General features: G+C 34.9%; 2 protein-coding genes across 9 annotated transcripts in view; both read left to right on the forward strand.

The window, feature by feature from the left end:
• The window catches only part of zgc:162872 (BAR_ACAPs and ArfGap_ACAP domain-containing protein), a 37,462-nt gene extending 31,240 nt beyond the window's left edge, over positions 1–6,222 (forward strand). For both annotated transcript variants that reach the window (XM_056473443.1, XM_056473444.1), the window contains one exon: positions 1,331–6,222. In XM_056473443.1, the coding sequence (XP_056329418.1) occupies positions 1,331–1,464 (134 nt within the window). In that variant the 3' untranslated portion in view covers positions 1,465–6,222. The remainder of the gene's footprint in view (positions 1–1,330) is intronic.
• Positions 6,223–7,170: 948 nt separating this feature from the next.
• LOC130241481 (protein IWS1 homolog) overlaps positions 7,171–14,373 on the forward strand; it is a 38,650-nt gene continuing 31,447 nt past the window's right edge. For all 7 annotated transcript variants that reach the window (XM_056473270.1, XM_056473275.1, XM_056473273.1 and 4 more), the window contains exons 1-3: positions 7,171–7,514; positions 12,014–12,081; positions 13,004–13,135. In XM_056473270.1, coding sequence (XP_056329245.1) covers positions 7,487–7,514; positions 12,014–12,081; positions 13,004–13,135 — 228 coding nt within the window. In that variant the 5' untranslated portion in view covers positions 7,171–7,486. The remainder of the gene's footprint in view (positions 7,515–12,013; positions 12,082–13,003; positions 13,136–14,373) is intronic.

Consider the following 14,373-nt stretch of genomic DNA (forward strand, 5'->3'; position numbering starts at 1 on the left):
GATGGATGGATGGATAGAACAATAGATGGATGATAGATAGATAGATGGATGGATGGATAGATAGATAGATGGATGGATGGATGGAACGATAGATGGATGGATAGAACGATAGATAGATGGATAGATAGAACGTCAGTCAAATGACACCTCATACATGCACACCTGACCTACAGTCATATAAGTCTAGACCAATCAGATGAAATATTCTAATGAGGGTGAAAGAAATGAAGGTTAAACTCGCTTTTATTTACTTATCTATATGCAACTTTAACTTAACGCTGATTAACCCTAAACTGCTGAGTAATGTCATTTTGCATTGCTTGATTATTACGTGAGGATAAATGTATAATTCGTAGTCATGTTGACTTAGAAAATAGCAACTTTTCATTTTTCGTTCGTCTTAAAGTTACTATAAAAGAGTCAAGCTTTAAAGGGGATCTATTATGCAAAAATCGCTTTTATTAGGGGCTTAAACCCAGTTATTTGTCAGCAGTTGTGAATATCTCCAGCCTCTAATGGTAAGCATGAGTTAAATCTATTTGTTTATAATCAGACATGATAAAAACAGTCCGCAGAAACACTTTGATTGACATTCTCCCTTTGTACGTGTCATCAGAGGGGGGAAGCCCCGCCCACTAGTGCCCATCTCTCCATCTCATTAGCATAAACAGCAGCCCTGAGTGAGAAGCAGCCGTCTGTCCATTAGCCATTAGAGTGTTTGAGCTGCTGAAGATAATGTCAGCATAGACTAAGAGGATTATAGATGTGGAGTTTTAGATGAACAGCGACAGGAGCGACATAGACTGACAGAAGCATGAACACACACTCACACTGAAGCACACATGCACAACTGACCAGCACTGACAACACACACACTGCTGTTTTACATCTGTCAATATGCTGACACACAGGCGTCTGTAGCTCCGCCCTCTTCTGAAAAGAGCTCAATCTCATTTGCATTTAAAGTGACAGTGACCAAAATGCCACAATTAGGATCAAAGCCTGAAAGGGTCAGATTCAGAGAGCTAAAAAACAGGATCTGTGTGATATTTACAGCTCAAACTGAAACACACACACTCTAGGGACATCAGAGATGCATTTTATATCTTGTAAAAAGAGGCATATTAGGTCCCCTTTAATTTAATTAAACTCTAATGCTAACGGTCTAATCTGATTCAATGGTTTATGCTAAGCTAAGCTAAAAGTGCTCCCATCAGACCCGGAGATCAGCTTAATGCATTCAAAAATGGTAAAACACAGCAGTTTACCCTTTAGGAGAGCTGTAAAATTAGCAAAAAAATGGAGTGTTCGTTTATCTGATTCTCCACAGGAGATGATGAAACATTCCAGGATATTTTCCGAGATTTCAGTAACATGGCGTCACACGACCCGGAGAAACTCACTCGCCGTCCGTTCATCCGCAGCTCCGAGGAGGAACAGCAGGACGAGGAAGAGAAAAACTAGAGACACTGTATGTGCTCTGAGGTCAACAGAGGTCATGATGGGACAAGGGAACAAAGCGAAAGAGGGAAAGCGAAAGGGGGAAATCTTAACGTTACCACTGTTTAAAAACTAAAAGCTCATCTCTGAACGAGAATGAGGCTCTAACACTGAGCTACTGTGACTGACGCTCAGTATTAAAGGCTGTATCAGTGTGTGTTTGTGTGTCAGGGGATGCGGTCCAGCTCATTTCATCCACACACAGGTTTTATTTATCATGTTTCAGGTTTATTTTTCATGTGAAGTGAATGTGGCCTTTTTAACTCAAATGTGTCCAGACTTCTGTTCTCATTCACTTTTGTTAATGTTTAGTCATAAAAACAGCTTGTTATTCTGCCTCATGTTGCAAACTGCTTTATCATATTATTTTAATGTATTGTCATAACACATACTGTAGTTTATATTTAATACTATAGTACTTTTGAACCATACTATAGTAAAGTACTTAAATTATTAATTGTTAGAATTGCTATTGTGGTGATTCTATAGTTGCCACGGTAACACATCAAAAATAGTAATTAAACTGTTGTGGTAATTCTGTAGTTGCTATGGTAACAACTATAGTAGTTAATCTGTTGTGGCAATTCTATAGTTGCTATGGTAACACGTCAACTATAGTAGTTAGTCTGTTGTGGTAAGTCTATAGTTGCTATGGTAACAACTATGGTAGTTAATCTGTTGTGGCAATTCTATAGTTGCTATGGTAACAACTATAGTAGTTAATCTGTTGTGGCAATTCTATAGTTGCTATGGTAACACGTCAACTATAGTAGTTAATCTGTTGTGGTAATTCTATAATTGCTATAGTAACACGACAACTATAGTAATAGATCTGTTGTGGTAATTCTACAGTTGCTATGGTAACACAACACATATAGTAATAGATCTGTTGTGGTAATTCTATAGTTGCTATGGTAACACAACAACTATAGTAATAGATCTGTTGTGGTAATTCTACAGTTGCTATGGTAACACAACAACTATAGTAATAGATCTGTTGTGGTAATTCTATAGTTGCTATGGTAACACAACAATTATAGTAATTGACCTGTTGTGGTGATTCTATATTCGCTATGGTAACGCAACAACTATAGTAATTAATCTGTTGTGGTGATTTTATAGTTGCTAAGGTAACACAAACTAAAGTAAATAATCTGTTGTGGTTATTCTATAGTTGCTACGGTAACACATCAACTATAGTAGTTAATTTGTTGCTGTATTTCTACAGTTGCTATGGTAATTAAACAACTATAGCAGTTACTCTGCTTTGGTAATTCCATAGTTGCTATGATAACAAAAACTATAGTAATTAATTTGTTGTGATTCTGTAGTTGCTATGGTAACACAACAATTATAGTAAATAATCTGTTGTGGGTATTCTATGGTTGCTACGGTAACACGTCAACTATAGTAGTTGATTTGTTGCTGTATTTCTATAGTTGCTATGGTAATCAAACAACTTTAGCAGCTATGCCACGATCACACTAGAATTTAAGCATACAAAATTCTGTCGTATGGCACTGCGAAAAGGGGCGGGATTAAACAAGATGATTAGTCATTTTTTTAAAAAGCAAGCAATTGGTTCATATTTTATATTTCTGTCATGTTTTGATATTCGATTGATCTCATGCAGTCACATGATGCCATTTCGCAGGTCAGAGTTCACCAAGCTTGAACTTTGCAATGCAGTGAACTGTGAAACTTGTTGCACGAGCTTGCGTTTCCGGTTGCATTCATATGCATATGAATGAAAGTCTATGGGGCGAAAAGTCCTGTGTGACCGCAGCTTTACTCTGCTGTGGTAATTCTATAGTTGCTATGGTAATACAACAACCATAGAAATTAATATGTTGAGGTGATCTATGGTTGCTATGGTAACAACTATACTAAATAATCTGCTGTGGTGATTCCACAGTTGCTATGGTAACACAACAACTATAGTAATTAATCTGTTGTGGTAATTCTGTAGTTGCTATGGTAACACAACAACTGCAGTAATACAAACAAATGATCCAATAATGTACTTTTCTACAAATATAGGGTGTATTTTGCTACAGTACACCGCAATCACTGTAGTAAAAACTAAAGTATACTACATTGTTTATCAGTTAACGCCACAGTATGCTGGAGCATTCATTAACAGAGTTGTAAATACTATAATATATACAGTATAATACACTTTACTATAGTATGGTTCAAAACACTATTACAATAATTTACTATAGTATTTGTTTTTATCTGTTCAAACTCTGAAATGTAGTGCTGGTAAATGCTTGATTCTGATTGGCTGATGAGCATTATAAGGTGTGCTGTTATTGTCAGATAAACACAGCTAAAGTAGTTCCGGCAGGTTATGAGCAACATATCACTACGCTGAGATTTAGGTTATTTCAGAGCTACAAAAACATCAATTATTCTCATTTACCTGTGGTCAGATGAATGAGAAGTCTTGACACATTTGCATAAAGTAAGGTGGATATGGACTAAACTGACTGTCCTTGATTTTAAACTGTGCTCTGTTGCTTTTACTAAAGGCTTGTTTGACACTTTGTTTTATATTATGATGCAGGGAAATGTAGTGGATGAATAACACTGAACGCTGAAGGCGATTCACACTCATGGTGAATATTTAGGATGTGTAAGTCAACATGAAAACAAAACTAAACTTCTTTGCTTTCTTAAAGGCACAGTTCACACAATAAATGATCATTGTGTCATCATTTACTCTTGTTCCAATCCTATTTGAATTCCTTTCTTCTGTTGAACACAATGGAAGAATTTTGCAATAGCCAATGATTTCTATAGTGTTTGTTTTTCCTACTATGGATGTTTCCAGTGTTGACTATCTTCAAAATAGCTTCTTCACCGGAAACTGGATATTAAATTTTATTTTTGGTTGAACTATCCCTATTATATAACTATAATGTGTGTTTCTGGCTTAAGTGTTAAACAGCTAGTCTGTGTTATGTCAGTGGTGTAATCCATCCATCAAATCTCAATTCTCATTATGGATTTTAGTCATGGATCGCACCATTTTTCGGATCAGCCAAAAAGGGGAGGAGATAAATGTCATTTGATTTCCATTTATTACAAAACAGCACTGCAAGACTTTTAAAGAGTTTTAACAAACAGAAGTTAGCTGTAATTTTATTAACAATAAAATTGAAGACATAATCAGCTGAATAAAAGTATATTGCTGATTACGCTGAATGTAGAAATCTAACATAATCATTTGTACAGCCCATATTTATTTTTAGTCTCGTCTTCAATAAATGATTCAGTTATTCACTCATTAAACTTCACGTTTCATTGCTAGATGATCAGTTTTGAAGAATTATTCAGTGGCATATTTTTGATGGCAGGTTGTCGCCACCTACTGGTTAAATAATGTAATTGCTGCCTACAACTTTCATTGTTGAGCGTTAAGTTAAATGCATATGTTGGTGATTTTAATCTTGACCATAAACATCAGTGGTTTTATCTAAAGTATAAACTGTTCTCCCAGTACTGCTGTGTTATTTGACTGTGACTTCATAACTAGTTCAAAAGACTAGACTGAATCTCTTGATTTTTGCTTTTTCAGACTGAATGCAGCGATTCGACGAATTAATAAACGTATGCAAATTAGCATCTTTTATAAAATATGGTGCGTGGGTGTTGAGATCCTGATCTTTTAATGATTAATCATGCAGCTTACACTGAATGCATTAATGCAGGCTAAACAAGCAGTGACAGAAAACACCTTTAATAACCTAAGAAACCCACCACATCCCCAATAACCCACCACAACTTCTTCCGTCATCATTATATTTCACAGGAAATCCTAAATGCTTTCATACATGTGATTTGAATGACACAAAAAGCGATCTCTCTGCCATCGTTACAAATTCAGGATTAAATCAACAAGTTTAAAAAAACTTTTAAAAAAAGTATTACTCCGCGGGTCACGTGTGTTCTGAACCGTGGGTTGTGATCTGTACGAATCACAGATCAACGTGGTCCATTATGTTACACCCCTAGTGCATGTTATTATTTATAATCTTCCGTCAAATTAATAACTTGCTCTATAAAACACATTTTGTCTCACACTACTAATACCTGATAGTCTTCAACCTACTGCCACTTCTCGAAAAGCTTTAATGAGGTAAAGAACTACAATCCCATGATGCACTGCAAATGACACATTAAAAAGAACTGAAAAAAACGATATAGTATAAATATTAATGAAATGTTGGTTGTATATGTAGACACTGCAAAATATGGATCTATATACAAATGTGGAGATTTCATTATCATTGGCTATGCTTTGTTGAAGTGGGCTGAGCTAAAGGGCTCTTTAGGCACTCCTCCGCTTCCCGTTACTCACTGATTGGTGGAGGTTTCTGCACAGCATCATGGGAAATGTAGTTTTTCTGCACAATTCCTTCAAAAGTGAATTACTGTAAAAGGTTAATTATAAAGAATAAAATTATTAGTTATTCATCATAATATCATTAATTTAATAATCTTTAAATCTTTTTGTCTCATGCTTGATAGTTTTTCACCTCCTGTCACTTTTCATTAAACAAACAATTAATTGTGGATCAAATCAAGGTCCTAATGCTCCATTTTACCTATAAATGTGTCTGCTTAAGAAAGTACAATGAGTTTGAAATGCTGTTTCATGTTGACTGTAAATCCACAATGACTAAATGAACTATTATAATAATTAACGTTATGTCATACACGATATATATATATATATAAATGTTAATTTCTTAAAATTGTGTCTTATTCTATTAAAAAGCTATTTAACTATAAAATGTGTTGTCTGTTTGTGACATGTATATGTAAAATACCCAACATAAAACAACTTTTCATCCAGTTTTCTACGTATAAATATGGAAATCAAGAGAAATAACTTTTAACACACTAAATACTGAAGTCAAATAGGGATTCACTGTAAAATATATTAATAATAAAAATGGTCACATTGTAATTATATTAAGGATTTGCATATTCTGACATTTTATTTGTGGTTTTTTTTATTTGTACATTTTATTTGGAATGAAATAATGCGCACATATATCTACAAGTATATAGTTTAAAATCATATATATATATATATATATATATATATATATATATATATATATATATATATATATATATATATATATATAAAATCATATATAATCAATAATTAATCAATAATTAAGTGCCTCAAAAAATTTTAAGGTGGAAAATTACGCGTAAATACAACCAAAGAGGATCATTTAATTATTTTATAGTACAAAATGACATTTTATAAATAATGAGAAGTGCAATATAAATATATATACATAGACTTTATGCATATATCACACAAGGATATATATCAATGGTCTCATACTCAATCCCTGGAGGGCCGCAGCTCTGCATAGTTTAGCTCCAGCCACTTCCAACTCACAGTTTAATAGGCTGTAACACCTTGATTAGTTAGATTAGCTGTGTTTGATTACGGTTGGAGCAGAACTGTGCAGAGCTGCGGCCGTCCAGGCATCCAGTTTGAGACCTATGATATATTTTATTCATGTTAATTATCTAGAAATGTAAATTCATTTACTGACGAAAACATTCACGCGCGTTTCCTATGCTCCGCCCCTTTCAAAGACGCAGATCGTTTGACTGACGTCATTTGAAAGCGCCGGGGCGTCTGCACGCATGCGTCTCTACAGCGGCTACACCATTTTAGAGGAAGAAAGAAACAGGGACAGAAACTGACAATTAACAATACGTCGTTAGTTAAAATATTAATATTCTGACAGATGAGTGCCTTTACAGTCCCTGACGGATAGTAGAGCTCCGCTGATCCGCTGAAGAACCGGGTTTTCTGATACCGCGGAAAACCCGGAGTGCTACTGCTCAGTTTAGCGCCTCTTCAGATTGTATTGTTGTTTGTGTGTGTTTGCGTTTTTGTGTGTGTGCGAGAGTGTGTGTTAGAGTGTAACCGCGCGGTTCCGTCCAGATGGATGGAGAAGACGAGATTCACTCAGGTAAGGAAATCTTTCATATCAGACTTTTATTAGCAAAGGAACAGTAAGGTTACTATGCTAATACCAGCGCGTGGACGTTTACCACAGCAACAGCATGCTATTTATAGGTGCTTTAGCATAGCATGTACAGTAAACACGCATTACTATATAATTCATGAAAGAATAATGTTATTTTCGTGTTTTTTTAGCAAATACCATGCTAAATGTCGTGTACTCGAACATTTACCACGGTATTCTTTGAAGTACTTTAGCCTAGCATGCTGTATGAGTACAGTAAACACGCATTATTATACAATACATTTAAGTAAAGTGGTATTTTTGCATGTTTTTTTAGCAAATACCATGCTAAATGTCGTGTACTTGAAGAGTTACCATGGTATTCTTTAAAGTGCTTTAGCCTAACATGGGACATTAGTGCAGTAAACACGCATTACTATATAATTCATCAAAGTATAATGGTAATTTCGTGGTTTTTAGCAAATATGCTAAATGTCGTGTACTTGAACATTTACCATGGTATTCTTTGAAGTACTTTAGCCTAGCATGTTGTATGAGTACAGTATACACGCATTATTATATAATTATTATAAAGTGGTGTTTTTGCATGTTTTTGAGATAATACCATGTTAAATGCCGTGTACTTGAACATTTACCATGGTGGCTTTGAAGTACTTTAGCCTAACATGGGTCATAAGTGCAGTAAACACGCATTACTATACAATTTATCAAAGTATAATGGTAATTTTAAATGTTTTTGAGCGAATACCATGCTAAATGCCGTGTATTTGAACATTTACCATGGTATGAAGTTGAAGTACTTTAGCCTAGCATGGAGACTGAGTACAGTAAACATGTCACCACATAATAAATCGAAGTATAATGTTACTTTCATGTTTTTGAGCAAATACCATGCCGAATGCCATATACTTGAACATTTACCATGGTGTTCTTCTTAGTACTTTAGCCTAGTGTGGAGTATGAGTACAGTGAACGTGTATTACTATACAATAAATCAAAGAATAATGGTATTTTTGTATGTTTTTGAGAAAATACCATGCTAAATGCCATGTACTTAAACATTTACCATGGTTTTCTTTAAAGTACTTTAGCCTAGCATGTTGTATGAGTACAGTAAATACGCATTATTATACAATACATTAAAGTAAAGTGGTATTTTTGCATGTTTTTGAGAAAATTCTATGTTAAATGCTGTGTACTTGAACATTTACCATGGTGTTCTTTGAAGTACTTTAGCCTAACATGGGACATAAGTACAGTAAACACGCATTACTGTACAATACATCAAAGTATAATGTTATTTTTGTATGTTTTTGTGCAAAATACCATGCTAAATGCCGTGTACTCGAACATTTACCATGGTGTTCTTTGAAGTACTTTAGCCTAGCATTACTTGATCATTTACCATAGTATTCCTCCAAGTACTTTAGCCTAGTGTGGAGTATGAGTACAGTAAACATATATTACTATAGTACATCAAAATATAATAGTGTTGGTTTCATGTTTGTGAGCAAATACCATGGAAATGTCATGTACTTGAACTAGGCATGGGACGATAACAGTGTTCAAGGTATACCGCGGTTTGGAAAAGTCAAGGTTTTAAAACCGCCAATATTTTCTGTAATACATTTCCTAAGGTATGTGTAAGATTTTTTTATTTGCATTTTTTGTTTTCCAGTATCCACAGATGCCATTTTAAATTGTAATGAAATCTGTTTCTGAAACAAATGAAGACTGCAGACTACAGTTTACTGTTCCAAACTATTATAAATCTTTCATAAAATAACATATATTGTTTTCAAAGGGGAAAAAAGTTTGTTTTTCACACAGACATTTAAAAAATATATATTTTAGAGCAGTAATCACAATACTGTGAAACCGTGATATTTGTATGCAAGGTTATCATACAGTCAGAATCTTATAGCAGCTCATGCCTGACTTGAACATTTACCATGGTATAAAGTTGAAGTACTTAAACCTAGCATGCAGTATGAGTACAGTAAACATATGTTACTACATAATAAATCAAAGTATAGTGGTATTATTATGTTTTTAAGCAAATGCCATAGTAATGCCCACAGGGGCGCCTCTGGCCAGTACGGGCCCTATGACAATATTTTGGATGGTGTTGTGGATGAAATTGAAGAGGGGGCAGGGGGAAGTGAGATTTAGGGGCCTTTAATAGTAACTCTGAGGGCCCCAAAACAGCGTAGGCCCTTAGAATCCTCCTAGGTTAAGTAAATACCATAGTAATGCCATGTACTTGAATATAAACCATGATATTCTTTGAGATACTTAAGCTTAGCATGGAGTATGAGTACAGTAAACAAGTGTTATTACATAATACATTAAAGTATAATGTTATTTGAATTTTTTTGAACAAATACCATGGTAATGTCATGTACTCGAACATTTACCATGATATTATTTGAAGTACTTTAGCCTAGCATGGAGAATGAGTACAGTAAACATGCATTACTACACAATACATCAAAGTATAAAGGTATTTTTGTATGTTTTTGTGCAAATACCATGCTAAATGCCACATACTTGAACTTTTACCATGGTGTTATTTGAAGTACACTAGCCTAGCATTGAGTATGAGATTACTTGAGCATTTACTTTGGTATTCCTTGAAGTACTTGAACCTAGCATGGAGTATGAGTACAGTAAACATGCATTACTACTACATAATAAATCAAAGTATTATGGTATTTTCATGTTTTTGAGGAAATACCATGGTAATGCCCTATACTTGAATATTTGCTATGGTATTCTATAAAGTACTTTAGCCTAGCAGGGTACATGAATACTGTAAACTTGCATTACTACAAAATAAATCAAAGTATAATAGTGTTTTTGTTTTTTGAGCGAATACCATGCTGAATGGCATGTATTTGAACATTTACCATGATATTCGTTGGGATACTTTAGCCTAGCATGAAGTATGAGTACAGTAAACATGTATTATTACATAATACATTCAAGTATAATGTTATTTTCATTTTTTTTAGCAAATACCATGGTAATGTCATGTACATGAACATTCACCATTATAATATTTGAAGTACTTTAGCCTAGCATGGAGTATGAGTACAGTAAACATTTATTACTACACAATACATCAAAGTATAATGGTATTTTTTGTATGTTTTTGTGCAAATACCATGCTAAATGCCACATACTTCAACTTTTACTATGGTATTCCTTGAAGTACTTTAGCCTAGCGGGGTACATGAGTACTGTAAACTTGCGTTACTACAAAATAAATCAAAGTATAATAGTGTTTTTGTTTTTTGAGCGAATACCATGCTGAATGGCATGCATTTGAACATTTACCATGATATTCGTTGAGATACTTTAGCCTAGCATAGAGCATGAGTACAGTAAACATGTGTTATTACATAATACATTCAAGTATAATGTTATTTTCATTTTTTTTTAGCAAATACCATGGTAATGTCATGTACCTGAACATTTACCATGATATTATTTGAATTACATTAGCCTAGCATGGAGTATGAGTACAGTAAACATTTATTACTACACAATACATCAAAGTATAATGGTATTTTTGTATGTTTTTGTGCAAATACCATGCTAAATGTCACATACTTGAACTTTTACCATGGTGTTATTTGAAGTACATTAGCCTAGCATTGAGTATGAGATTACTTGAGCATTTACTATGGTATTCCTTGAAGTACTTTAGCCTAGCAGGGTACATGAGTACTGTAAACTTGCGTTACTTCAAAATAAATCAAGGTATAATAGTGTTTTTGTTTTGTGAGCGAATACCATGCTAAACGGCATGTATTTGAACATTTACCATGATATTCTTTGAGATACTTTAGCCTAGCATGGAGAATGAGTACAGTATACATGTATTACTACATAATACGTCAAAATATAATTAATTTTTTTGAGCAAATCCTATGGTAATGCCATGTACTTGAACGTTTACCATGGTATTCTTTAAAGTATTTTAGTCCAGCAGGAAATATGAGTACAGTAAAATACTAATGATGACAGAATTTACGTTCTTCTGTGAACTGTCCCTTGAAGAAGCTTAGCATGGTAATTTGGTAGTACAAAGAATGTGCATTAATAAATAGTAATCAAAATAACAGTCATAAAAATAACAGATATGCTGTTCCTCAATGTTCAATTGTCGTCAATACATTGTCACATTTATAAATACTAATAAACACTATACAAATAATTGAATCTGTATGTGGAGACTGCCACAGTTTGAGTTGAAGGAACACCACCTTGTTTTTGACTATTGCACAAACACACATTGCGATATCCATGCTGAAACCATATATTGTGCAGAGCTAATGGAAACATCTTGGTTTTGGAGTGGAGTGAAGTGTTTCTGTAAAGAGAGATGCTGGAAACTGAACCTTTGCGTCAGCTTCATCAAATGTTGGTTCATGATCTGGTGAACTGTGAGACTGATGTATTGTGTGTTTGCGCAGATGATGGCAGTGCAACTCCAGTTCAGGACGAGCAGGAGGACGCCGGGCCCGGATCACGACAGTCTGATGTGAGTAAAAAAATTGTATTTACAAAATCTGTGTGTATATTCTCATGCATACAACACAAAAACATATGATTTTATTTGTTTTATCACGCCACTGTTAAACTAGGATAGTTTAGACTGTGTTCAGTTTAAGAAAAAAGATTTTTGCCTCTTAAGTCTATTTTAAAGATTTTAATTATGCAGATCTGAAGTGTAACAGCCGCTCTGCTTCATGAGATTACCACCTCAAGCCTGGTTTACACTTCTGCGTCAAGTGATTGACGTGACCTATGGTGCAAGCCTTGCATGTAGCCGTGCATTTATACTTCTGCGCGCGGTTTCTGTTGCTCTGGAATACCCTTCCGAAACGCTAGCTGGCAGTAGGTGTCTATGTTTCTGTGTTGAGTTTCTTCACTGGTGTTTTGTTTATTCTGAACGCTTCCTTAATGTACAAGTGGCTCAAATTCGCTTATTTTGAGGCGGGAACTGGCGGACGTGCAACAACTTTAATCATAAGGTACAAACAAAATGGCAGTCTCCATCCAGAGCTCCTTTACAGGACTCCACACTTGTAAACAGCCGCTGAATCATTCTCGCGCGGCTCTTACCTCCGCCCACACTCGTCAGCGCTACCAAGCCGACCAATCACAGAGCTTGTGCTACGTGTACACGTTACATTTTTTTGAGAGGTCCGCATCAGCGACGGCCACGATGAGGGGCTATGCGTCCCCGCGTAGGCTGCGCCGTAGCATACGCGTGCGCTTGACGCAGAAGTATAAATCAGCCTTCAGTAGTGTATTATTTTCTAAAAATTCAACCGCTTGCTATCAATTATTCCTCACATAAGCTTTTATTTTTGGATGCAATAAATCTCAATGAATTGTAACTCTGAACATCGTGTTCCTATATTCTCAAACATGATTTCCTGATGTTTCTGCCCATGCAGGATGACGGCAGCGATAATGACGACAGAAAGTCTGACGGCAGCGATTCAGAGATGGAGCCGCCGCGACCTGCAGACAGTGATGAGGACAGCAGCTCTCCGGTGAAGAGAAGAGCCAGCACATCTGACCTGGAGGTAGGCATCAAATTTTCTTGTTGCAAATGAAGGAAGCTTTTATCGTGGTTAAATTACTGTATCGATAACGATATTTGTGGCCCACGATCAATTAAATATCGTCGCGATTTTACAGTATAAAGAACAAGCTGTTATTTTAATGGGCGGAGTTTATGGATTGTACCGCATCACAAGCATGAGGTGACCGTGTCTGGATTGCAAGTGTTTTTTTCGAGGAATGCAATGTTGATCAGGTAGCCTTTGCTCCCGTTCAGTCCAAACCTCTCAAGGTAACACAACTAACCTCATTAACCACTTAAAAAGCCTTCACAAAGTGGCTGTCATCAGTGGGTTAATGAGCTCAGAGAATTCTGCTTTGCATCTTTCTATGCATTACTAACATCATTAAACCAGACAACATTTGTTTTATAAGTTAACCAAATATTCGCGGAGATTCAGCAGTTTCTAACGCGTTTGCCGGTTATGTAGACAGAAGACTCTGTATCCAATTGTTTTGATGTAAAAGAGTAATTGTGGCCCTGTTCATGCAGGGGTTCAGGTTTGTTTTCATCAATCTGATGCAACTTTTATTATTTACAGGAAATAATAACGCAATTAAAAGTTTCAGATCAATTAAACTCAATTAATAAAAAGACTAGCCTATTTTATGCATTAAATAATGAAATAGATAGACTAATTTCCTTTATTTCCGATTAGACCATGCACTTTATTCTGTTTTTTTTATTATTTTTTATTAATATTTTTATTGTATGCCCATATTCACAAAATATTAACATCAAAATGTATAAATGTGTTACAGAGAATGTACAGTCTTAAAAATGGAAAGTAACAAAGGAAACAATATATATAAAAAAACATAAATAGGTAAAAAGTAAAGTACAATCACACCATTTTAGAGCAGTCTTTAAGTGTAGGTTATAGCAAAAATTGTATATGAATGATCGGGATCCTGTGTTAATTTAAGAGAGCTCTTTTATGTATTCCCAAAGGGGAGACCAAATTGACCAAAATCTGTCAGATTTGTTATGTTTGTCATTGGTAAGTTTTTCTAATGGTAACCTTGTAGCAGTTTGTGATATGCACATTTTAAAAGATGGAGCCTGTGATGCAGACCAAAGTAGCAAAATACATATTTTAGCTAAATGTACCAAGACAGTAAATAACTGTAATGCATCTTCTTCAAACAGATTGTTCACATTAAGATTCAATAAATACAAAGCTGGGGTCATATCAAAATG

The sequence above is a fragment of the Danio aesculapii genome, chromosome 15 (assembly GCF_903798145.1).
Source record: "Danio aesculapii chromosome 15, fDanAes4.1, whole genome shotgun sequence".
In the NCBI taxonomy this organism is placed as follows: domain Eukaryota; kingdom Metazoa; phylum Chordata; class Actinopteri; order Cypriniformes; family Danionidae; genus Danio; species Danio aesculapii.